The sequence below is a fragment of the Saccopteryx leptura genome, chromosome 8, assembly GCF_036850995.1.
Source record: "Saccopteryx leptura isolate mSacLep1 chromosome 8, mSacLep1_pri_phased_curated, whole genome shotgun sequence".
NCBI lineage: Eukaryota > Metazoa > Chordata > Mammalia > Chiroptera > Emballonuridae > Saccopteryx > Saccopteryx leptura.
Genome location: NC_089510.1, coordinates 70523361 through 70550758, shown reverse-complemented (window position 1 = coordinate 70550758; position 27398 = coordinate 70523361). Strand labels below are relative to the sequence as shown.

Genomic DNA, 27398 nt, shown 5'->3' with positions numbered 1-27398 from the left:
CTCCCATCTATCAGGGTAAGCTCATCGCACTGGACACATCTCACACTGCATGTAGCACTGTGAAGGACTCTTGCTTTGCATTCAAAAGGCAGATGTGTATTCAGACATTTCCATTTACACAGAAAATTAAGGGCTGCCTCGACTCCCATGGTTATTTTGACTTTCTGGAAATGCAGACTTACTCTCTTGAGAAAACAACGTGCCAGAAGTTCTGGATTTTCAGTGCACTTTTCCAATTCTTTTAGAAAAGTCCTAGGGAAAGAAAAGTATAATAATGCTTTTTAATGACTTTTACTTACATTAATTCTTTTTAAAATTTATTGATTTTAGAGACAAAGAGGGAGAGAGAAAGCGAAAAAGATCAATTTGTTGTTTCACTTATTCATGCATTCATTGATTGATTCTTGTATGCACCCTGACCAGGATCAAACCTGCAACCTTGGCATATCGTGATGATGCTCTAACCAACTGAGCCACCTGGCCAGGGCTGCATTAAATTATTTTTAAAGTAATATCATATGAGGCTTTAAGAGATGCCTAGAAAAATGTTGTTTTCCAGGCTTTTTTATTGTTGATTCACCTTCAACACACTGATTTGGAAGAAAAAAGTGCATTTGGTGACATTACTAGGATTTCCTGAAACCATTCACAGCTTTTCTTATCATTCTAAGCATAAACCATTGACAGACTGGATGCACTAAAGCTTCCTGCTACCTGATAAGACTGTTACTAAGAACTGTGGCTGTTGCTCCTGCTACTACTATGGCTGAGAGCTTACTATAGCCAAACATAAGATTCACACACAGTATCTCATTAATCCTACACCAAACCTCGCAAGATAGGGTTTCATAAGCCTGAGTTTCAAAGAGGCTGCATAACTTCTCCAAGAAAAGTAGCAGAAATGAGATTCTCACATGCAGTTTTGACAACAGACCAAGAGACAGGAGATGTGCAGGATCTTTTCCCTTCTGTCAATTAGATGTGTGATTTGGGGTCATTATAGTGAGTAGAGTGAGTAAACAAGCTGAGGTCTCCTCATCTTTAAAATAAAATGGTTGGAAGATGATTTCCCAAGTCCCTTCATTCTCTACTTCTCTGGAATCAATATCCCAGCCACCCCGGGCTAAAAAAACCGACTTGTTAAACCAGTTAGTATTTTTTAACACCCTAGTCCCCATGCCGAACACAGTGCCTAACACTGAACAGGTGTTCAATCAATGTTGATGCATAAATAGATAAATGAACAAAAGAACACACAAACAAATACGGCATTGATGCCTGGCACTTCATACATGTGAGGCTAGTAATCACGACCATCACAGCCACCAGGCAGGTGCAGGTCCCATTAGATTCAGACAGACAGTAGAGAAACAGCGGAGCCAAAAACTGGTGGGCCATACGTTTTATTCTAGCCTTGCACAGGCCTGCAGTAAACACAAACACACAGGGCTCCAAAACCCACTCATTCAGTGCTCACAAAGCTACTGACACACCTGGGTTTTCCTAGCATCAAAGGCCCCACCAGTCTATCCACCTCTGTTCCCCATCTGCTTCTCTCTGCACAAACTGGCTTCTCCTTCAGCACCCTGCCATCTTGGCTGCCTCTTTTTCAGCACGTTTTTTTTCTTGCTCTCACTCTGCAAAAACATGGCCTCTTTCCTCTCCTTTCTCCTTCTTCTTAAAATTATTTGGCTCAAAATCCCTCCTCCAGCACACATTAGCATAACAAAGCCCTTCCCAAGCAGGAAGGTAATTAGCAGTTTCACAGGTCACATATCTGGGCAGCAGCCATTTTTAACAATAAAAGTGAGCAAAATCAAATAATACAAATTTTACAAACTTATCTGCCCAACAGTACATGTTTCATTAATGTCTTTTCCCTTCTTCCCCAGGGATCTTATAGCACTTTTCCCCTCCTTCATATTTCATCCCAACCCACTGACTCTGGACTACTTGCTTCAGCCTGAAAATATCTAAGCACTTTCACTGGCAATTCCATCCGTCTGATTTCCAGCCTCCTCTTACTTTCCAGTTGCTCCAATAATTTGAAATATTATATACCTGTTGTGAAATTCATAAAGTTCTCTAATATTCCCAAAGAGAAAGTCCTTGTTATTCTGAAGAATGTCTGGAATCAGATGCTTCAGCCAAATAAAATCCATTGGAGTGATATATCCCTGCAGAGGTGGGAACAAGGCAGGCTTCTCAGATGGGAACATATAAGAAATGATCTAAAGTATCTATTCCAGGAAATAACACTTTAATAAAATAATGGGGAAATACAGCACCATATAGTTTCTGAAAGCCATTTCATTAAATTCTTTTGATATTATTTTCCTCACCTGTCCATCTTCAGAAGGAGGTGGTTTATTGGGAATGATAAGATGGCATTTTTATAAGAAGAACAAACATATTTTTAAATGTTTACGTTATGCAAGTCAAGTGTTAAAGGAAAAAACTTACCCATCATTTCATGACCTGTTACAATTATTATTGTTTTATTATATTTCCTTCATGACTTTTATTTATTTAAAAATTTTATTTTTTATTTACTTATTCATTTTTAGAGAGGAGAGGGGGAGACAGAGAGAGAGAGAGAGAGAGAGAGAAGAGACAGAGAGAGAGAGAGAGAAGGGGGGAGGAGCTAGAAGCATCAACTCCCATATGTGCCTTGACCAGGCAAGCCCAGGGTTTCAAACCGGCAACCTCAGCATTTCTAGGTCAATGCTTTATCCACTGCACCACCACAGGTCAGGCTCCTTCATGACTTTTAGAAAGCTTATTTTATATGGTTATAATCACAGTGCAGAAATAACTTGTGTTCTGCTTTGCCATACACATTTTAGAGTCTGCTTGTAAAGTTCTACATATATTGTTTTTAACTTAATAAGCATTTTCAATGTTGCTACAAATTATTCAAAATAATTATTTTGTAAGAGTTGAATAATATTTCATTTAGCATGTTTATCAGATTTTTATTAACCATTCCCAAGTAAATATTTGGTTTCCTGATATTTTGTGGTAAAAAAATTCTATTATAATTTTGTACATATAATTTATTCCTCAAGATTATGACCTTAGGAAAATAGGGAAAATATATTTTTTCACTCTTAAGCAAAAAGTGCTACTTAAAAAAATAAGAAACAATTCTTCCTCATTCAATTATCAAAAACATTTCAATTCTCTTATCCATTATTGGGGAGCAGATAGTAAACTGAGCATTACTAGAATCAGTAGCACAATCCAAGTATTTAGTTGCATGGATCTGTAGTCATAAGAATGTTCTTACTTGCCTTGGAAAGACACTTGTGATATTATAAGCCCTGAAACCTTAGGGGGAGTTCTAGGCACATATGGCAACTATTTTGATTCTCTTTGTGCAACAAAATTTCTTCAGTCTGAATACAGGCTTTACATTGCCCCCCCCCCCCCCATCTACTTACATCAATTATGCTCTTCATCTCTTTTATATAAACCTCTTCAGTCTCAAGCAAGTCACATATAATGCGCCTGAATGACAGCAGCAGGTGGGGGATGAAAGAGAGACAGAGGGAGGGGAGTACAATTTTTTAGGGTTCTTTTGGCATAATGCTCATCAACAGTTCCCCTTAGCGGCCCACTTACTTAGTTCAGTCTGTTCTATTGACCACCCAAGGCCAACAGCTCACAAAACCCCCCTCTGATCACACTGATGTTAGAGGACTTAAAATACGTGTGTGCAGCCAGCTAATGACCTGTCCTCTGGTGCGCCACAGTGTGGGGGTCAAGAGGGCAGATGACGGAGCCAGAAATACCTGGTTTGGATCCTGGGTCAGGAAGGAGGTCTGCCTTACCCCTACGCTGGACATGTGGCATCCTAGATTTTCTCTTGAGCTTTCTGCTGTTTCACTGTCACATGGATTTTGACCCACAGGGATGTATTTTGTTGTGCAGTGGGTTAGATGGGTGCCCGTCACGTCCCCTTCCTCTGGCATCAGTGTTTCAGGGGATTGATTTCCTCGGCCACCTGACTTGAGCGGTGCTGCCAGCTTGCCTTCAGGAAAGCAGCTGGGCAGTGAGGCAGGTACCGTTCTGAGACGGCCTGCAAGATCGTGGGCCCCAGGGGCCCACATGCCTCCTCCCAGTGAGTCAAACGCTAACTTAGGTGCTGCTGTGACAGGACTTTGCCATGATTTGTTCCAAATCAGTTGACCTCAAGATAGGTAGATCACCCAGTTGGTCCTGTCCCAATCCCATGAACTCTTTAGATCTGGGTCTAGAAGTCAGAGAAACTGGAAGCATGAGAAGGATTTGACACAAAAGAGAGCCTCATTTGCTGGCTTTGGAAGGGGCCATGTGGCATGGAGCACTCGCAGCCTATAGGAGCGGGGAGTGGCCTCCAGCTGATTGACAGCCAGCAAGGAAACTGGGACTTTGTCCTGCAGCTGCAAGGAACTGAATTCTGCCCTAACCACATGAGCTTAGGATACCAGGGCCACCCGCCAATATCTTGATTTCAGTCCCTGGGATCTGAGCAAAAAGCCAGTCATGCTGTGCCTGGACTCGTGTCCCAGCTGTTTCTGATCATTTTTTTTTATAGAGCAATAGAAAACTAGCAACGGAGGCTAGGTTCCCACCTTTATCTCTAGACAGATTGTTTTCTTTCTCTTTTCAGGCTGTGTAGCCATACTTTCTTCTTTAGGCCTCAAGTGTTTGTACAAGTGTTCTTGTGTAGAATGTATACATTTATGGTTTCCTGTGAAGTGTTGCTGGTTATCTATAAAACAGAAACTTATCCTACTGAATGGTTTCTTTTCCTTTCATAAAATGGACAAATAATCAAAGAACACGACATATGAGATGCAGACAAATATACAAATAGCTATTAGTCTTACATAAAAAAATGCTCAATACACACTAATAGTAAAGAAGGCATAGTAAAAAGAAGTAACAATTTTTAGTACTAAAATAGCAGTAATTTCAAATCTTAAAAGAAGACTGATAGATAAGGATGTAGAAACACTCTCAGACAATGTTGGCAAAACTGTAAATTTGTGCGAGAAATATCTCACCAAATTTAAAACGCAAGCTCCTTAAGTCAGTAGTTCTACTTCTAAGAATACACATTGTTTGCTATCAGAACAGCAGTACTTAAACAACAACCAGATGTAGACTGCAAATTACTTAAATGCTCACCAACAGATTATGGTACATATACAGTATGATGAAATGCCATGTGGTTTTTAAAAAAGAACAAAGCCGGGCCTGACCAGGTGGTGGCACAGTGGATAGAGCGTCGGACTGGGATGCGGAAGGACCCAGGTTCGAGACCCCAAGGTCGCCAGCTTGAGCGCGGGCTCATCTGGCTTGAGCAAAGAGCTCACCAGCTTGGACCCAAGGTCGCTGGCTCCAGCAGGGGGTTACTCGGTCTGCTGAAAGCCCGCAGTCAGGGCATATGTGAGAGAGCAATCAATGAACAATTAAGAAGTCGCAACGCGCAACGAGAAACTGATGATTGATGCTTCTCATCTCTCTCCATTCCTGTCTGTCTGTCCCTGCCTATCTCTGCCTCTGTAAAAAAAAAAAAAAAAGAACAAAGCCGGTTGATATGACATAGTCATTATAAATAAGTTGAAACAAAACAAAAACGAGATGCAGAAAAGTATGCACAGCACAACAATTTGTATAAAAGGAATGTATACACATACACACATGTAAAACTGTGTGTGCTTAGTAAATTCATACAAAGAAACTTTAGACCCTGGTAACAGGGAGCGCTTCTGGAGAGTGTGCTGAATGCTAGAAACCAGGCAAGGAGAACATATACATTTTACTTTGCACCCTTTTACAATATTTGAGTTTAAAAACTTTAAATATTTACTACTTTTATAATTTAAGAAATGACATACATGACACTCTAAAATGAATATTGTTGGAAATAATGACATGTAAGCCCCATTTGAAAGATATAAATAAATTCTACAATTTGCATATTTTATAGCTGAACAATTATTCTTTTTTCAAATGACAATCTTCGTAGCTATAAAAGGTTTTTATAAGACAAGACTGTTGAAAGACAGCACTGACAGAGGATACAAGTTCAAGAAGGATAAAGACTACCCAAAAAGTTACCTTAAGATCATACTTAACAAATAGTTTGCTTTGCTTTTTATAAATCATCCTGAAATAGTTGCCAAAAGGAAATACAGGCTTTGATATCAATCTATTTCTATAAGTTTGACATCATGAAGGTCCACAACAACAGACAATTAAGCATTCATAGAAAACAAGACTATAGCCAGCCTCTTATACCCTCATGAAGCATTGAGCTTAAACAACTTGGCAAGTCTGTTTAAGGATGAACTGATTAAATGAAGTCCAAAGGCAGAAATAACTAGGTGGTAGGCACAAATCCATTATATTGCCCATAGTCGTGTAAGAACTTAAAGACACAACCTTTTTCACAACAGGTTCACCACCAGAACACAGGTGTCTTGAAAACCACCACCAAATCAAAGCCAAGATGGGAAAGGACAAGACTCGTATCAACATCATCATCACTGGACACATAGATTCCGGCAAGTCTACCACTACCGGCCATCTGATCTAGAAATGTGGTGGGATCGACAAAGAACCATTGAATAATTTGAGAAGGAGGCTGCTGAGATAGGAAGAGCCCCTACAAGGATGCCTAGGTCTCGGGTAAACTGAGAGCTGAAGATGAGCATGGCAGCACTATTGGTATCTCCCTGTGGAAATTCAAGTCCAGCAAGTATTATATGACCACCGTAGAGGTCCAGGACACAGAGACTTTATCAAAAACTGGATGACAGGCACATCTCAGGCTGACTCTCTGTCCTGATTGTTGCTGCTGATGGTGAATTTGAAGCAGGCATCTCCAATAACAGGCAGACCAGCGAGCACGCCCTTCTGGCTTATACACTGGGTGTGAAACAACTGATTGTTGGTGTTAACAAAATGGATTCCACTGAGCCGCCCTACAGCTAGAAGAGAGATGAGGAAACTGTTAATGAAATCAGCACCTACATTATGAAAATTGGCTATGACCCTGACACAGTAGCATTTGTGCCAATTTCTTGTTGGAATGGCGACAACATGCTGGAGCCAAGTGCTAACATGCCTCGGTTCAAGGGATGGAAAGTCACCAGTAAAGATGGCAATGCCAGTGGGACCATGCTGCTTGAAGCTCTTGCTTCCTGCCACCAACTCATCCAACTGAAAAGCTCCCATGTCTGCCCCTCCAGGGTGTCTACAAAATGGTGGTATTAGTACTGTCCCTGTGCACTAAGTGGAGACTGGTGTTCTCAAACCTGACATGGTGGTCACCTTTGCTCCATTCAGTGTTACAACTGAAGTAATGTCTGTTGAAATGCAACATTAATCTTTGAATGAAGTTCTTCCTGGGAACAATGTGAGCTTCAATGTCAATACATGTCTGTCAAAGATGTTCATCATGGCAATGTGTCTGGTGACAGCAACCATGACCCACCAATGGAAGCAGCTGGCTTCACAGCTCAGGTGATTATCCTGAACTGTTCAGGCCAAATCAGGGCTGGATAAGCACCTGTGCTGGATTGTCACACAGCTCACATGCTTGCCATTTTGCCGAGCTGAAGGACATTGATCACCATTCTGGGAAAAAGCTGGAAGATGGCCCACATTTTTGAAATCTGGTGATGCTGCCATTGTCGATAAGGCTCCTGGAAAGCCCGTGTGTATCGAGAGCTTCTCTGATTATCCTTCTCTGGGATGTTTGCTGTTCATGACATGAGACAGACAGATGCTGTGGGTGTCATCAAAGCAGTGGACAAGAAGGCAGCTGGAGCTGGCAAAGCCACCAGCTCCCAGACAGCTCAGAAGCCTAAATGAACATTATCCCCAATGCCTGCCACTCCAGTGTTTGTCTCACTTGGCCATTTAAGTTTAATAATAGCCTGACCTGTGGTGGTACAGTGGATAAAGCGTCAACCTGGAAATGCTGAGGTTGCTGGTTCAAAACCCTGGCTTCCCAGGTCAAGGCACATATGGGAGTTGATGCTTCCTGCTCCTCCCCTTCTCTCTCTCTCTCTCTGTCTTCCCTCTCTATAATAAATAAATAAAATCTAAAAAAAAAACAAAAAAAAAAAACAAAAAAAATATGCGGATGGACCACATTTAAAAAAAAAAAAAGTTTAATAATAAAAGTCTGATTAATGATTACAATGCATCGTAAAACCTTCAGAAGGATAGGAGAGAGTTTTGTGACCATTGTGTGTGTGTGTGTGGCATTTTTTAAGTGAATAGTTATCTTTTTTTTAATTAATTTCAGTGAAAGAGGAAGGCTGAGAGAGAGAGACAGGAACATCCATCTTCTCCTGTATGTACCCTGACTGGGATCAAACTGGCACTCTGCACTTTCGGCCAATGCTCTAATCAGTGGAGCCATCCAGTCCAGGGCTAAGTTAATGGGTTTTAAAATCAGTTTCCTTTTCTTTTCTTTTCTCTTCTTTTCTTTTCTTTCTCTCTCTCTCTCTTTCCTTCTTTCCTTCCTTCCCTCTCTCTCTTTCTTTCTCCCTTTCCTTCTTTCTTTCTTTTTTTCTTTCTTTATTTCTTTCTTCTTTCAGTGAGCGGAGGGGAGGCAGAGACAGAGAGACAGACTCCCACATGCGCCCCAACCAGGATCCACCCTGCAAGCCCACTAGGGGGTGATGCTTTGCCCATCTGGGGCATTGCTCTGTTGCTCAGCAACCAAGCTCTTCTTAGCACCTGAGGCAGAGGCCATGGAGCTATCCTCAATGCCCAGGACCAACTCATTCCAATGAGCTATGGCTGCAGGAAGGGAATAGAGAGAGAGAAAGAGAGAGAGAGAGAGAAAGAGAGAGAGAAGAGGGGGAGGGGTGGAGAAGCAGATGGTGCTTCTCCTGTGTGCTCTGACCAGGAATCAAACCTGGAACATCAACATGCCAGGCCAATACTTACCACTGAGACAATTGGCCAGGGCCAAATCAGTGCTTTTCAGTGGACACAACTTGACCAAAAATCTGTCACAGAACTTTGAGACCCATTTAAACAAAGTAAAATGAGAAAAAATGAATCTGACACAAGAAAATATTCACAACTCAGAAGAAACAAAAAAATCCTTCGTCAGGCTATATCTCAGATTACAATTTGAAAAACGGTCTATGGGTCTCATCCAGCTGCTTCATTATATTTGTTTGAGTGCAGTGGATAAAACTCCAACCATAGGAAGGTCCCTGAACATTGGTCACCTACATTTCAGTTCAGATTAAAAATAATGATAACCCCCGTGTCACTGTTAAGCCATTCTTTTTCCTTTCCCCTTTGTTTTCCTTTCAGATAACTATGAAATGGGAGAAATTTGATGATTCACCCTGGTGACAGCCTGCTTTATTATTCCAAAACACATATCTTTGTCCATAGGAAAAGACTCAAGGATTTAACACCTAAAGTCACCAAATACATACAATGTAGATGAAGAATGAACATCGGGAGATCTTAAGTAATTTAAAGACCTTTAAACACCTGAAGCAGTATATGTCCTGATGGATATCTGCCCAGAGGCGGAGCGGTGTAATTAGAATACCAAATGGAGTTTGTGCCAGATAGCCTGCACTAATGCACTAATGCACTTTACACTGTGCATGTTCTGATGCTGTTTTACATTTAAAAGTGGATCTCCCCTCCACCCCGGGTCAGTAAGGAAGAAATGGAGGCACGATGTGTTTTAAGGGACTGTTTTTTCCTCTCTGAAGCCATAGTTTAAGGCAGCATAGAAACAGAGCTTAGGCTATCTGGTTCCATTCTATGTGACACTTCATGGTTGTCTCTGATGATACCATAACCAAGGGGCAAGAATGGAACCTTTTAAAATAGTGAATGCAGTCTTATTCGGTAAGCAAGATCATTGACGTGCATACATGTCAGGGTTTCCTGATAAGGTTCTCTTGTCCTTGCATCCTAACCTGTTCCCCCTTTTAACCCAAACCTTTTACCCCTGCCTCCTACCCCCTCCCCAATTCCCCACCTCTCAAATAGAAGAGTATCCTTCGGGGAACCAGTTTGTCAGAAGTATAGTTTTGCTCATTGTCAATACAGTTGGTCAGCGGGAGTTTCCATTTACTCCTGGTATGATCAATCACATCACACACATCCGAGTATTACAGATTTTCACTTTTTCAAAATTAGTTTTCATCTAGTACCATTTTTGCCATATTGAATGATCTGTTCTTATCCTTCTCAAATTCTAGAGTATCTGACATAATGGATATTCACCTTCTTCAACCTTTCTCTTCCTTTGGTTTCTCTTTATTATTCAATCTTTATTCATCTCTGTTTTTTCTCTATTTCTTGCTTCCTCTTCCTCCTCCCGCCTCATGTTGCTGCTTCCTAAATTTCTAAACTCAGGTTTGCGGGCTGCCTTCCCTCCTCCTCCCCCATGCGGTTGGCTCTCCCACATCCTTATCTTCCTCCCAGACCTTTGGTCATACTCAAGTCCATGTTGCCAGTCCACATCATCACCTGGATGCCTCCCAGACACCTCAATAACCTAAGGTTGAAATAGAACTCAGACAGAAAAAGCATGGACATCTGTCATTTTCCTAAGGTCCCTAAAACAGAGTTGTCATTTCAAACTCCTGCCTGCCGTTATTGTTTATATTCAGTATGTCACCAAACCTTGTCATTTCATCTCTCAACATGCCTCTTGGAGTCACTGCGTATTCTCTATTTCTAGTGCTGCCAATATAGAGCAAACTCACCATCCCTCTTATCTTAAATACTTTGGTGCACTCTTAGCATCTCATCCCTGCCTCTGAGAACTTGCTCTCATCAATCCATTTTGTAAGCCACCAGTCTATGCCCTTCCTAGAGCTCCATTTCCATCACGCCATCGCTTTCAGTTGCCCACAACTGCCAACAATCCCTCCAAAATGTCAAGATTCTCCATTCATGGGGTAAGACTCTTGCTCTAAAGGTAAATCCAAACCTAGAGATTCAGAATGGGGAGTGACAGGTGGAATCCGTCATTTTTACAAGCACCCCAGATGATTCCAGTACAGATATTCTGCTATTCAGGTAAGTAATGCTGCTCTGACCCACTCCTTTTAGCCTCCTTTAGTTATTCCAGTGTTATCACTCTTTTTACACTCCTTTCCAAATTCTAATCATTCTTGAAAACTCAGTTTCAATCTTCCTTCTTCCATGAAAACTCTTAACAGCTGCAGATGAAACTCAGTGACTCCAGTGCAGTATGATAAGGTACCAGATAGTGAGAGGAATCGGGAACAGATGAGAGGCCATAATGAAGCCAAGGGTGGCAGAAGTCACTGCCAAGTGTGAGTTGAGTGAAGTAAAGTTTAAGTCGAGCTTAAAAAAGAAAAGAAGCCGGGGGTAAGGAGAGGGAGGTGGGTCTGAGGCCAGTGCCACAGAGGACAGTGTGCAGGAGGGAAAAGCAGCCAGAAATGTATGCTGTACTGATGTTTGTAAATTCTTTGATGAGGCTGGAACAACAGTCTAGTCAGTTCATAAAATGCGAGAAGCAGATAAAACTTTAAATTTATCCAGCTCGTCCTTATTTTACAGATAAGAAACAGAGGCCCACAGCCATGTAGTGACCTGCCCGAGGTCCATGGCTTGGGCTATGCCAGTGTTCTTCCTACTATATTACAGTGTTTCTCTTGGCCTAATTTTGGGGTGCATCTAAAGTTCTGTCTGCTAATTATTAAATAAAATATAAATTAAATGTAACTAGCATGGCATTATAGAAACATAGGATTTCAGGAAAATAGATTTCCAAGTCTATTTCTGCTTAGAATATAAAATATAATCTTGAGCAAGTCAATTCATTTCTCAGTGTCTCTATTTTTTATGTGTCCAAAGTTTGAATTATGTAATCTGAGTATCCCTCCTGACTGTCATAGATCATTCTTTAAATACATTATCATTTCTAATAAAACATAGGATGTAGTCTTCGGTATAATCACACCTTGATTTTCATTTCCACAAGAAATGAAACAAAGGTCGTAAGTCTTGCTATTCATTTATAACCTCAATGAACTAACTAGTTAATGTGTAACTGAAATGTGCAATGGGACAGCAAGAAGAAGGGGAACCAACGTGGCTGGAGAGGTCTTAGGGAAGGTGAAATCTGAACTGTCCTCTGTAAGAGGTGAGGACTTGGCCAGGAAGACAGGAGGATGTTCAGGAAGGACACATGAGCGGTGTGCAGGAGTCCTGGCTACTCATGGGATGGGATCTGAAGGAGGAGCCCAGTGGAGGAGAAGGCTCTCACGCTGGCTACTGTGCAGACTTGACGTAGGAGCCCAGGGGATGATGGAGGAGACTGATCTGACCAGCAGGGCGGCTATCTCTCCAGGAGCCTGTTTCAGTAAGCACAGAATAGGTTCTGAGGGTTCAGACTTAAGAAAACACATTCTTAGTTTACATCCTTCTTACGTTTCATTTAGGTGTTCTGTAATTACATTAATAAAACCCCAGAACTGTACATGGTAACAATAGAAAACACTATAGACCAGAGATTTTCAACTGGTGTGCTACAAGAATTTTTAAAAAATGTAATGCCTGATTATTTAGTCAGGGCACTGACCTCTTTTCCCTTAGATTGTAAAAAAAAAAAAAGGTAACAGCCAACACAACAAGAGCCATCTGCTGTGACTGCCACGTCTTGAACTATAAATATATAGGTCATATAATAGAGTTGCATCTTATTGGTCACATCACATAATAAGGTTGTATCTGATTGGTTAATTCTTGGTAAATTATACAGAAATCCTAATATACAAGTATAAGCACTGGTTTTTTTAAAAAGTCATTATTTTTATAAGATTTTTTTTTTTTTTTTACAGGGACAGAGAGAGAGTCAGAGAGAGGTTTAGATAGGGACAGACAGACAGGAACGGAGAGAGATAAGAAGCATCAATCATCAGTTTTTCATTGCAACACCTTAATTGTTCATTGATTGATTTCTCATATGTGCCTTGACCGTGGGCCTTCAGCAGACCGAGTAACCCCTTGCTCGAGCCAGCAACCTTGAGGTCTCGAACCTGGGTCCTCCGCATCCCAGTCCGATGCTCTATCCACTGCGCCACTGCCTGGTCAGGCTTTATTATTTTTTTGTAAATCAAAATTATACCTATTTTTTTTAGATCAACAAGAAATATTTTTTTGGTGTGCCATAGAATTTTAGTAATTAGTTTATGTGTGCCACGAGATGAAAAAGTTAGAAAATTGCTGCTATAGACTCATACAATGATCATGCTGAAATCAACGCTATTTTAAGCATTTAAAATGCTCACTTTGTTAAAGATGGCGCTGCCCACATGGAAGCCCATCGCCCAGGTAATAATATTAGTTGCCCTCCTTGCTTGGGATGGGCGTGATTATATTAATGTGTGTTGGGGAGGGTTTTCACACCAAAAGGTTTTAGAAAGAAGAGAGATCACGTTGTTCCGGGGGAAGAGTGATTACGTTCTAGGAGGAGCCCATGCTGTAGGAAAGCAGAGAAAGGCCACATGGAGGAGAGGAGAAGCAGCCAAGATGGTGGAGTGCTGAAGGAGAAGCTAGTTTGTGTAGAGTTTGTGCAGATGGAGAAGGAGATGGGAAACAGAGGTGAATAAGGCTGGTGAGGTAGAAACCTTTGAGTCTAGGAAACTCGGATAAGTTAGTGGCTTTAGAAGCCCTGAATGGAAAGGGAAGTGTTTTCCCACTGTGTGTATTTCTTGCCCACCGGGTGCAAGCTAGGATAAAGATGATGGCCCACCAGTTCTTGGCTCCGTTGTTTCATTACCGTCTGTCCGAATCAAAAGCGAACCTGCACAGGCCAGGCGGCTGTGATGGTGGCCGTGGCTACTGGCTTTACATCCACCCAGTGTCCGGGGCCTTACATCAAAGGCAGACTTTGCATCATTAGACGTAGTTTCTGGGAGAAGCAGCTGGAGGGGGCAGGATTAAACTGAAATGACATAAAAGTGCCCCCCCTCCCAGCTCCTAACCCTTTGTGGTTAGAGCTCAAGGCCAGAGTTCCACAGCCGGAAAGGGAATGCCAGGCAGCCCTCCTGGGAAGTAAGGAAGAAACCTTGATCTCCAATTCCCTTATGGGCACAGAGGATTCCCTGTTTGTGGGCACTGAGGGCTTGAGTATTCCTGCAGCATAGACCGGAGAGAGCAACTAAGATTAAAAATTGAGACATGAGTGTTAGGGCAGAGTTTGGAAGAAGAAGTCATCTACCTTACAGACTCACCAAAATTACTTGCAGATGTACCAGGTAGCCTGCACCTTGAAACATGCTTAAGTCTCCACCAAGTTTTTTTTATTTATTTATTTTTTTTTTGTATTTTTCCGAAGCTGGAAACGGGGAGAGACAGTCAGACAGACTCCCGCATACGCCCGACCGGGATCCACCCGGCACGCCCACCAGGGGCCCATGCTCTGCCCACCAGGGGGCGATGCTCTGCCCCTCCGGGGCGTCGCTCTGCCGAGACCAGAGCCACTCTAGCGCCTGGGGCAGAGGCCAGGGACCCATCCCCAGCGCCCGGGCCATCTTTGCTCCAATGGAGCCTTGGCTGCAGGAGGGGAAGAGAGAGACAGAGAGGAAGGAGGGAGGAGGATGGAGAAGCAAATGGGCATGTTGGGCAGATAAAATGTATTATGCTCATTTTGTTAAAGATGGAGGCCATCGCCCAGGTGATATTAATGTGTGTTGAGAATCCTTGTAGCCTGGGGCTTGGTTTTGGGATTAAGCCTTTCCCACCCTTTTTGATGTGGGGTGGTACAATCCAATCATGCCTCAGAGAAGTGACTTTGTATTAGAGACTTCCCTATTTTGTATATTGGATTAGAGGTTGTGAAGTTACAGTATAAAATGGGGGCAGAACGAGAGTTTGCGCTCTTGGTTCCTGGGATGATTAGCATGAGAGAGCAGAGGGAGCAGAGCAGAGAGCAGAAAGAGGCCATGTGGCCAGGAGAAGCAGCCAAGATGGCGGAGTGCTGAGTGAGATGCCAGTTTGTGCAGAGTTTGTATCTGGGATAAGGAAGGAGATGGGGAACTGAGGAGAATAAGGCTGGTGAGCTAGAAACCTTTGATTCTAGGAAACTCGGATAAGTCAGTGGCTTTGTGAGCACTGAATGTGAGTGGGTTTTGGAGCCCAGTGTGTATTTTTACTTGCCTGCCGGGTGCAAGCTAGAATTAAAGACTATGGCCCACCAGTTTGTGGCTCCGTTGTTTCTTTACCGACTGTCCGAATCCCAGGTGAACCTGCATGGGCCGGGCTGCTGTGATTCTGGCCCTGGCCCTGCCTACTGGCTTTACAGGGCGCTTCTCCTATGTGCCCTGGCCGGGAATCGAACCCAGGCCCCCCGCACACCAGGCCGACGCTCTACCGCTGAGCCAACCGGCCAGGGCCAGTCTCCACCAAGTTTTATAGCTTCTACTTGGTATCTATAGTCACTGCATAGTAATGTCCACTGCATCAGGCGGGCTAGCGAGATTTAATAAAGTAGGTATATATAGAATAAAAGATGTTATCTTTTAGCTATGAAAGACAGAAAAGGGAAATGAGGAGCAATATAGGGGCCAAAGAAATAAAGATGCAGGCTTCTAATAAGTTTGAACAGGGAAGTGGAAAAAGAGAAATTTGGATCCAAAAGGAACAAGGAAGTCAGGCACTAAGTTGCAAATGAACAGGGATACAGAAATGCAAATCAACAAGAGCTCAATGTTGGGCAGATAAAATGTATTATGCTCACTTTACTAAAGAGGCCATCGCCCAGGTGATATTAATGTGTGTTGGAGATCATTGTAACCTGGGGCTTGGTTTTGGGATTAAGCCTTTCCCACCCTTTTTGCTGTAGGGTGGTACAATCCTATCATGCCTCATAGAAGTGACTTTGTATTAGAGACTTCCCTGTTATGTATATTGGATTAAGGGTTTGGATTTCTACACTATAAAAAGGGAGGCAGAACGGGACTCAGCTCTTGGTTCCTGAGATTAGCATGAGAGAGCAGAGAAAGTAGAGCCAGCAGCGGAAGGCGGCCACGTGGAGGAGGCCAGGAAAAACAGCCAAGATGGTGGAGTGCTGAGTGAGATGCCAGTTTGTACAGAGTTTGTATCTGGGATAAGGAATAAGATGGGGAACTGAGGAAAATAAGGCTGGTGAGCTAGAAACCTTTGATTCTAGGAAACTCGGATAAGTCAGTGGCTTTGTGAGCACTAATTGTGACTGGGTTTTGGAGCCCAGTGTGTATTTTTACTTGCCCGCCAGGTGCAAGCTAGGATTAAAGGCTATGGCCCACCAGTTTTTGGCTCCATGGTTTCTTTACCGACTGTCCGAATCCAATGCGAACCTGCATGGGCCTGGAGGCTGCTGCGATAGTGGCCCTGGCCCTGGCTGCTGGCTTTACACTCAAGAAGAAGAAATTTAAGCTTTAATTTTTCATTCTCCTTCGTTAGCTTCTTGCTTTGGCAACTTAGTCTAAGTATTGCTGGGATTCCGTTTTTTCAGGTGACTCTCTTTTGACTACCTGAAGGTCTATCCCAAATGGATGTTTCTCTCCGGGAATTTCAAATTCAAAGCACTTTGTCTTAACTGGCTTTGACCCCCCCCCCACCTTTAATGAAAAGTCCTGTTTCTAAAGGGCATTTTATAGCAGCTCATGCCAAGATTTCTAGAGAGCATCAGGATCACTACCAAGCATTCTTACGTTATTTCTCAAGGTTTTTATTATTCTTTGGCTTCTGAGACAATAGCAGGCTATTTACGCTTAATGTTGGACTCTGTCAGTACCTGTCGTTCACTCTGCACATGCTAAATATCAGTGCTACATGGAGTTGGAGTTGGAATGAGAGAAATCCCCCAAATTCCAAATGTTGGTCCTTAGGTTTTAACCTCGATCTAGTAGGCTCACTTATAGCCTTCTCTTGGTTTAAAGCCATGGAAGTACACATTCCTCACTCTAATATTTAAATGTACAAACTGCAAAACCACAATAGAAGCCAACAGGATAGCTGTGTTTTGTTTCTTCTGCCCTGAGGCACAATTGGAATCCAGCACCAAAGAGGGCAGGATTTAACAGACCAGCGTGGAAGAGTACTCTATGGAAGTAGTCTGGATAGGGAATAATGCTGCAGTGTAGACTAATAACTCAACAAATAAAAATCCAATGTGATTCTTCATTGAGAAAAGAGGTTTTGGCCTCTTGTGAGAAGCCAGTGTGGCTTCTCACTCAGTACTCCACCATCTTGGCTGCTTCTCCTGGCCTCCTCCATGTGGTCTTTAACCCCCTAAGAATAACAAAGATGGTCATGTGGAAGATGAGGATCTGCCTGGTGTGGGCATGGACTTCAGGGACTAAGGAACATCTGGCCATCAGCAGACCACACCCTAAAGCCACTCCAAAGACAGGGCTAGAGTTTTGTCCTTCTGGCTTATTACTGGCTAATTTACACTGCAGATCAAAGCTCTATCTCAATTTTCGACATATTTCCAATAAACTACAGATCTTTAAAAATAAGTACTAGTGATTTTTTTTGAAGGACACAGAAAAACCTAAGTTTTATTTTTATTTACTGATTTCAGAGAAAGGAAAGAAGAGAGGAAGAGAGAGAGAGAGAAATACCAACTTGTTCCATTTGTTTATGCATTTATTGGTTGATTCTTGTAAGAATCAACCTTGTAAGGCCAGGAGCCACCATCGTAGCCATTCACATCCAATTCGCATTAGATTTGGACAGATGGTAATGAAACAATGGAGCCAAAAACTGGTGGGCCGTCATCTTTAATCCTAGCTTGCACCCAGTGGGCAAGTAAAAACACACACTGGGCTCCAAACCCACTCATCCAGTGCTCACAAAGCTACTGACTTATCCGAGTTTCCTAGAACCAAAGTTTCTAGCTCACCAGACTTATTCACCTCTGTTCCCCATCTCCTTCCTTCTCCTTGCACAAACTCTGCACAAACTGGCTTCTCACTCAGTACTCCACCATCTTGGCTGCTTCTCCTGGCCTCCTCCATGTGGTCTTTCTCTGCTCACCTCTCTAATGTTAATCTCAGAAACCGAGAGAGAGCAAGCTCCCGGTCTGCCCCACTTTATAGTGTAGTAATCAAAACTTTTAATCCAATATACAAAATAGGGAAGTCTCTGTTAGAATCCATGGAAGTCCGAAAGACCAGAGTAACAGGCTTTATTGAAAGGAAGAAAGGAACCCTGCCAGGCACTTCTCCTGGGGGAGAAGAGCACCGGTTACAGACTAGGGGCCAGTTATATAGTGTTTGGGAGAGCCTGAGGGGATACTGAGGCAAAAGTCCTGGTATGTCCGGAATGCTCCTCCTTGGGGGGCTTGTCAACTTTTTGGAATTCCTTTGTCTCAGGGGCGATAGTCCAGTAAGGGTGAGGTCTGACAGATAAGCGGAACAGCAAGAGGGCAGTTTGGAATTCACGTATCTATCAGTCTCTAATACAAAGTCACTTATCTGAGGCATGATGGGATTGCACCAGCCCACATCAAAAAGGGTGGGAAAGGTTTAGTCCTAAAACCAAGCCCCAGGCTATAAGGATCCTGCCTGCCCACAGCCCGCCCCAACACACATTAATATCACCTGGGTGATGGGCTTCTACGTGGGCAGTGCCATCTTTAACAAAGTGAGCATAATATATTTTATCTGCCCAACATACCATGACCAGGGATCAAACCCACAACCTTGGTGTATTGGGATAATGCTCCAACCAACTGAGCTACCCGGCCAGGGCATAAGGACCAGTGATTTCATACATGCTGATACAAGTTACTTTGGCTACTGTTCCTCGTGTACATGTGCGTGGCCTACATACACATTGTCTTATGTTAATTGGATCTGACCTCATTACTCTGATGTGTTTTGGGTAAATTGCCTCAAATTGTTTTCAAAAAGAAGATGGGGTATAAATAAATTATTCTTAAAATTTATCTGAATGGATGCTTGCTCTTCAATGTTATGCAATAAATAATGACAAGGTAATTTCATGCATACTTTGTTTTCGAAGAGAAGGCTTGTCAATCTCATTAATCCTAATTCAAATTAACAATCCTGCATTTGTGTAGCATTTTAAGCATTATAAAAAATTTTTTAATTGTGGTAAAATATATATGACATAAAAATTAACCATTTAGCCTGACCAGGCAGTGGCACAGTGGCTAGAGTGTCGGACTGAGATGCAGAGGTCCCAGGTTCGAGACCCCGAGGTCACCAGCTTGAGCGTGGGCTTGTCTGGTTTGAGCATGGCTCACTAGCTTGAGCCCAAGATTGCTGGCTTGAGCAAGGGGTCAGTCGCTCTGCTGCAGTTCCCTGGTCAAGGCACATATGAAAAGGAATCAATGAACAACTAAGGTGCTGCAATGAAGAATTGATGCTTTGCATCTCTCTCCCTGCCTGCCTATCTGTCCCTCTGTCTCTGTTACAAAAAAATACAAAAAACTTAACCATTTAAAAAATTTTAAGTGTACAATGCAATTGTATTACAATGTTGTGTAATCACCACCAGAAGATTCCATCACCCAAACTGAAAGTCTGTACTCATTAAACACTAACTCCCCATTCCTCCCTGACCCTTGGTGACCTTGATTCCACTTTCGTCTCTCTGAATTGTCCTATTCTAGGCACTCCATTTAAGTGGAATCATACAATATTTGTCCTTTTGTCTCTTATTTGACTTAGCATAATGTTTTCAAGGTTCATTCATGTTGTGGCATGTGTCAAAACTTTATTTCTGTTTAAGGCTGAATTTCTTTTGTTGTTTATATATACCACACTTCCACACTTCATTTATCCATTCATCTGTTGATGGATAGCTGGGTTGTTTCCACCTTTTGGCTACTGCAAATAATGTTGCTGTAATCATTGATGTGCAAGTCTCTGCTTGAGCCCCTGCTTTCAATTCTTTGAGGTATATATCTAGAAATGGTCTTGCTGGATAACAATGTATTTTTATTTTTAAGTTTTTGAGAACCACTGTATTGTTTTCCAAAGCAGTTGTACCATTTTGTAGTACTACCACCAATGTACCATGGTTCTAATTTCTCCACATCCTAATAAACACTTATTATTTTTCCATTAAAAAAAATAATAATAGCCAGCCCTGGCCAGCTGGTTCAGTGGTAGAGTGTCGGCTCAGTGTGTGGAGGTCCCAGGTTCAGTTCCTGGCCAGGGCACACAGGAGAAGTGCCCATCTGCTTCTCCACCCCTCCCCCTATCCTTCCTCTCTGTCTTTCTCTTCTCTTCCCTCAGCCAAGGCTCCATTGGAGCAAAGTTGGCCCAGGTGCTGAGGATGGCTCTGTGGCCTCTGACTCAGGTGCTAGAATGGCTCCGGTTGCAATGGAGCAACGCTCAAGATGGGCAGAGCACCACCCCCTAGTGGGCACACCGGGTGGATCCTGGTCAGGCACATGTCTCTCTGCTTCCATGCTTCTCACTTCAGAAAAATACAAAAAATAAAAATAAAATAAAATAAATAAAATAAAATAGTAGCTAGCCTAATGGGTATAAAGTAAGGTTATTTTTTCAATGTGTGTACAGCGGTACCTTGAGATATGAACAGACCAACATACAAATTTTTTAAGATACGAGCTGCAACTCGGTCCATATTTTTGTTCCAGATCTGAGTGAAATTCCGAGATACGAGTCGTGATTCAGGAAACTGTCGCTAGTTGGCACACGAGAGCAATATCAGCAGTTTGATATATGGGTTGACTGACTTACAAGCTCGGTTACAGAACAAATTAAATTCGTATCTCAAGGTACCACTGTATGACATTCCTGATCCATTCAACCCTTGATAAAGAGCTCCTCCAGGGCAGATGTTCTGTCTTATTCATTCTCGTCCCATGTCTTCCAAGTAGATAAATTCTCAATAAAGTGTATGGAGTGAATGAATGATAGATGTAAGGAACAGATAGACACAAATTCTGTAAGCAATAGTACATAACAAATTGTTATCCTCATTTCACAGAAGAGGAAATTGAGAATCATAGCACTAAGTGATTTGATTGAGGTCAAACTGCTGGCTAGGTACTGCCCACAAGATTCAAGTATGGACCTTAGCAGGTAGCTCAGTTGGTTAGAGCATTGTCCTGATATGCCAACATTGCAGGTTCAATCCCCCGTCAGGGCACATGCAAGAATCAACCAACAAAAGCATAAATAAGTGGAACAACAAATCAATGTTTTTCTTTATCTATCTATCTTTCTCTTTCTTTCCCTTCCTCTCTCTCTAAAATCAATCAATCAATCAATCAACAAATTAAAATGTTGCAGGTCTGACAACGAGAAGTACTTAAAAATAATACAAATAAAAAGAGTTCTAGCTCTAAAATTAGTGACAGGTAACTGATGTGCCAGAGGTAAACGTCCGTCCCCTGAAACAATGCCCAACATCTGACCCTGCAGCAGCTCCCTGAGTGACAGGGCTGGCGCAGCAAGGACACAAATAAGCAGTTAGGGAAACTGGCTCAGCCATGAGCGTTTACGCCTAGGATTCAAGAAATGGGTTTCAATCCTTAGAGCCATGGTTCACAGGCACAGGTTCAATTCAAACATACAGCTTTGTGTGAGAGATTTCTGGCACACTGAGGAGATTCATGGAATACTGGTACTAACTCCATCAGGAGTACCGAAATTACTCGATAATCTTCAGTAAAGAAATAAAACTGTGAAACAGTGAATAAGGTTCCATTTCATGCAAACAAAAAGAAGTCTATTTCAAAAAAGAAAATTCCTCAAGATTAAAAACACACACACACACACATATATATATAGTCAAAGATCAAAAGACATTTAGAAGAGACACGGCTTTCTCTACCCTGTGTATCTTTTCTGCAGACCTATTTACATCTTTATCTCCCTTGCAAATATCCTATTATTTGATTAATTCCTTTCCGCCTAAGAGGTTTGTTTGGTTACTTATTATGATAGAAACATATCTTTCAGAAATATTGCTCTCTCTTTCTAGGATCTTAACTGTAATCCTGTATTGCTTAATCTTTAAATTGCCTTTTTAGAAGGGCTCTGACATGAAAAAATCTCAGTACAGCAAAACTATTTCTAACTTTTTTTAAAAACCCTTATAGTTTAGTTTGTTTGGTTTTTTTTAAAGATTTTATTTATTTATTTATTTATTTATTTATTTATTTATTTTTAGAGAGAGAGAAAGGGAGAGAGAAGGGGGAAGGAACAGGAAGCATCAACTCCCATATGTGCCTTGACCCGGAAAGCCCAACATTTCAAACTGGCAATGGGTTTGTATTTGAAACTTCAGCATTCCAGGGTCTACACCAGCGGTTCTCAACCTGTGGGTCGCGACCCCGGCGGGGGTCGAAGGACCAAAACACAGGGGTCACCTAAAGCCATCGGAAAATACATAATTCCGATGGCTTTAGCCGCTGAGAAGCGGCGCTACCGTCTGCAGCATCAGACCGGGGCCTAAGGGGCAGGGGAAGCGGGTGGGGGGGGGGCACACTCCAGTGCATTACGTGTATCCGGCGCTTGCTGACGTCATCAGTGGGCGGGCGCAGCAAGCACCGGAGGACTGAAGCCTAGGAGGCGGAGAGGCAAGAGGCGGAGAGCCAAGAGAGCCTGCGAGACAGCCTGCTGGTGTAAAAAAGGTTAATAATGTAAAAACAGTACACACACCATACACACAATACTGTGTAAGTGTAAGGTGCTTTGTGTGTAATCATTACACAGTACACAAAGCAGCTTACACTTACACAAAGCAGCTTACACTTACACAAAGCACCATACATTTACACAGTGTGAACTACATCGGTCTTATACTATAAGAGACCACTATAAGATGTAGTTCACACTGTTCCCCAATGTATAATTATCTCCCATATCTCCCACTATTTTCCCATATTCTGAATGAGGAAACTGCTGAAATCAGCGGTTTCCAGCATTGAATCCTCCTCCTATTGATTTCATTGGGAGTGCGGCGGATTTTGTGGAAAAGAGCTCCAGAGAATCTCGGGTTACCACACAATCTGCCGCAGCCTCCTTTTGATTTCAATAAGAGACAGAGAAATGACAGTTTCTGACACATTTCTTCCTCTCCTATTCAAGTCAATGGGAGGCCGCAGCAGATTCCACTCAAATATAGAGCATGTTGCTTAATTTTTTCCACGCTGGAACTTTTCCTAGAGCAGAAAAATTCCAAAGGTGGAATCCGCCACCCCCAATAGACTAAAAGAGGCCTCACACTGAGGAATCTGCTGTGCGGATTCTGCAGTGTAAAAGATCTGCCTCCTATAGAAGTCTATTGGGGGTGGCGGATTCCACCTTTGGAATTTTTCTGCTCTAGGAAAAGTTCCAGCGTGGAAAAAATTAAGCAACATGCTCTATATTTGAGAGGAATCTGCTGCGGCCTCCCATTGACTTGAATAGGAGAGGAAGAAATGTGTCGGAACTGCATTTCTGCCGTACAGGGGATCTCTCTTCTGCGGAATCCACGGGTCTCCCATTGAAGTAAATGAGATGTGGATTCCATCGCAGAAACCGCTGCTTTATAGTGTGAAAGAGCCCTGAAAGATACCATGCTGTGCAGAAACTGCAGTGTATCCTATGACGTAGTTCACACTGTTCTATATAGAAAACTTGCCACTAATCTGGAAAAAACAGATCCATTAGTTAAGCAGCTATTTATGGAACGGTAGCCCCAATACACTAGGTAAGGAGGTCCATTAGTAATAAATATTTCTCAATATATAATTAAATATTGTTTTTGTGATTAATCACTATGTTTAAATTATGTTTGATTTGTAGTAATGAGAATACATAATACATATCAGGTATTTACATTCCAAATCATAACTGTAGCAAAATTACAGTTAAGAAGTTGCCACCAAAATTATTTTTTGGTTTGGGGTCACCGCAACATGAGGAACTGTAATGCAGGGTCACAGCATTAGAAAGGTTGAGAACCACTGGTCTACACTTTATCCACTGTGCCACCACAGGTCAGGCCTATTTCTTTTAAATAATGGTCCACTTATTTTAAATAATACCATTGCAAATCCCAAACAGATCTATAACTGCCTTTTAGAATTGGTTTAGGTGGGATTTGAGCCACATATGCTCCATAAAGCAGGAAATGAGCACTTAGAAATTATTAACTATTGCCCTGGCCAGTTGGCTCAGTGGTAGAGCATTGGCCTGGCATGCAGGAGTCCCAGGTTCAATTCCCGGCCAGGGCACACAGGAGAAGCACCTATCTGCTTCTCTACCCCTCCCCCCCTCCTTCCTCTCTCTCTCTCTCTCTCTTTCTTCCCCTCCCGCAGCCAAGGCTCCATTGGAGTAAAGTTGGCCTGGGCACTGAGGATGGCTCCATGGCCTCTGCCTCAGGCGCTAGAATGGCCCTGGTTGCAACAGAGCAATGCCCCAGATGAGCAGAGCATTGCCCTCTGGTGGGCGTGCCAGGTGGATCCCGGTCGGGCGCATGCGGGAGTCTGTCTGACTGCCTCCCCATTTCCAACTTCAGAAAAATACGAAAAAAAAAAAAAAAGAAATTATTAACTATTAAGAAAAGGACAATGGGGAATTCTATTCTATGTAGTTGTCCTTAAAATATCAGCACAACTAAACTTAAGCACAAAATTCCCAATACAAATGGTTGCATCGGAGCCAGGCCTGCAGCCCCCATTTAATAGTCAATAACTATATTCTGGGCATCTGCTGCAATTTTCTTGTTTTCTTGGTATCGTTCCATCACAGGACCCAAATTATTTTACTCAATTTAGATAGTTATGGCAAGGCCGGTACCAAAATTGTCTTTTTAAATACATTTTAATCAGACAGTATTTAAGAGTGTCCCTACACAAATGTCATGCATTCCCTCCATTTCGATCTGCCCTCCTGAGAGGGAGACAAGGAGATTGAGTTGGAGGTCCCCTGGGAACTGCACGGAACCCTGAGCGCCCGCCCCGGGAGCCGGAAGTGTGTGTCTGATCTGCGGTGGGAAGGGAGAGGAGAAGCTGAGAGACCCAGTGTCTGGGAGTGGGGCCGTGCCACTGTCACCAGGGCTGTTGACCATTTGCAGCACGGAGGGAAACCTGTGCCAGCCTCACTCCCCCCCAACCCTCCCCCTTACCCCTTCCCCAAGTGAGGCCCACCCCATGCACAGCACAGCTCTGCGGGACCAAGGAAAGTGCCAGCAGCCAGGGCCTGCCTCTCCAAGGCTGTCCCTGTCCCTGCGGAGCCCCTGCTGAGGGTTGGACAGGCGCATAGAGAGGCCCTTAGTGCTGATGTAGGAGGTGATCAGTGCGGGAGCCCTCCCCCACGCGGAGGAGAGGAGAAAGGGAGAGAGAGGTTCTGAGAATGGCCTGCGGTGAGCGCCTCTGTGTCCGTCAGCCCCGGGATCTTCCAGGTCCGGGTGGACCTAGCACGGCTTCATCCAACTGCCAGGTCCTGGGCGGAGGGAGGATGCCGCATGTGCCAAACCACAGGAGCAGAAGCAGAGCTGTGGGAGTGGCGAACTCTCTGGTGTCAGCTCTGGGGCCTGAGGCATCGGGGAGAAGGACACTGGGGCCATCGCACTGCCAGCCAGGCTTCTCGGAGGGGAGGTTTGAACATTTGATGAATGTGGGACATGTTCAGCAAACAATCAAGTCAACCAGCAGTTAATACGTAAGCACCCACTCTATCGGGGGCTCTTCAAGGGAACTGGAGACAAGAAGGACATGGGCTCCACCCTCAAGGGGTCTGACGACTCTCAAAAGAGTAGGGAACACAGATCCACAGACAATTTATACAGCGATAATATGCCAACCGTTACTGCCATGCAGCGCCCTGGGCTGGGTCCGCGGTGAGGAGAAGAGGATTCTGACCCTCAGGACGTTCAAGTTCCATCCCGTCACCACTGCACAAACACGTGTTTGGATAATCCATTTTGGACATGTTGAGTTTAAGATTTACGTGACACATTAAGTGAAGGCATTCATGTGTGGAGCTCAGAATCTATAGAAATGTAAATCAGGGATAAAGGCAACAGATGAAATCACCAAGGAGCAGGTGTGGGGAGGAAAGAACACCCAGAGGACGTGTGGGTGGGAGTGGCTGGCGGGCAGTAAAGGAGGAGGAGGTGGCCAAGGGGATGTTGCAATATCTTAATGGGCAATGCTGTTAGCCGAAATGCCTTTCCAGAGATGTGAAACACAGCAGGTCCTTCTACAGTGATGATGCTGGGGTGCAGCATGAGGACCCCCTCTGCCAGCTCACCAGCGAGAGGAGCTTTCTGCAGCCCCAGATGGACATGAGGATGACAGCTGTCCACCCACTAGGATCGCCGTGCTCGGCACTTCCCACACGTTCTTGTTACTGCATTCAGTCCTCACTGCACCCCTCCAGGCGGGAATGACCGTGGGGTGTACAGAAGTTGGGTCACTTGCCCAGATCCAGTGGCCAGCAGGGAGTGAGGACAGGATTCTACCCCATCTCTCTCACAGCCCAGACTTTGCATGAACACACAGCCTATGAGGTGTCTGAAGTTCTAGGACAGAGCCTGAGCAGGCTCTGGGAAACCTCCAACCTAACATTTAGAAAGAGCAAGTTAACTGCCAGTCAAGCTTGGTTGAATGTTAATATGCCTCAGTTGTGTTAGGTGTTAAGCTATTCAGCTATCACACTTCCTCCTATTATTTCAGTAATATTTGTTCTTTCTCAGGTCTCTTTTGCTCCCGCCATCTCTAGGTTCTCTTGTACTCGGTTTCAAATCTTCTTTCCCTACAACTACTGATACACGTCCCTCTGCCCTGTCCTCCGGTCCTGTCCCTCACCTCTGCTTCTCCCTCTGTTCTCGGACTTATTCTTCCTCAATCTAGCGAGCAAATATCAATTCCTCTTGTTTTTCAAATTTACCATCTTGATATTACAGTTTTCTTTGTCCAATACTTTCCATAGTTCTCTAGTGCAGTGGTCCCAACCCCCGGGCCGCGGACCGGTACCAATCCGTGGGCCATCTGGTACCAGTCCGCAGAGAAAGAATAAATAACTTACATTATTTCCATTTTATTTATATTTAAGTTTGAACGATGCTTTATTTTTAAAAAATGACCAGATTCCCTCTGTTACATCCGTCTAAGACTCACTCTTGACGCTTGTCTCGGTCACGTGATACATTTATCCGTCTCACCCTAAAGGCCTGTCCATGAAAATATTTTCTGACATTAAACCAGTCCGTGGCCCAAAAATGGTTGGGGACCACTGCTCTAGTGCTCTGCAAAGCAAATTCCCAAAGGGGAGATTAAAAGTCATTTATAAATCTAATCATAGTGGGTTTTATCTACAAGCAGCTACTGTAGACAGAGGGCAAGGCAACACTGTCTTCCTTCTCTGAGATGGTCAAGTCAGCATCACCAC

General features: G+C 43.3%; 1 protein-coding gene and 1 pseudogene across 14 annotated transcripts in view; one reads left to right on the top strand and one right to left on the bottom strand.

Moving 5' to 3' along the window:
• The window catches only part of MCF2L2 (MCF.2 cell line derived transforming sequence-like 2), a 261068-nt gene that overhangs the window by 58760 nt on the left and 174910 nt on the right, over positions 1-27398 (bottom strand). For all 14 annotated transcript variants that reach the window (XR_010746835.1, XM_066347779.1, XM_066347777.1 and 11 more), the window contains 3 exons: positions 3444-3510; positions 2062-2177; positions 183-252 (listed from right to left, as the gene is read on the bottom strand). Coding sequence is in view for 13 of the 14 variants with exons in the window: in XM_066347779.1 (XP_066203876.1) it covers positions 183-252; positions 2062-2177; positions 3444-3510 (253 nt within the window). In the remaining variant the exon portion in view is untranslated. The remainder of the gene's footprint in view (positions 1-182; positions 253-2061; positions 2178-3443; positions 3511-27398) is intronic.
• Positions 6503-7869, top strand: LOC136380006 (elongation factor 1-alpha 1 pseudogene; annotated as a pseudogene).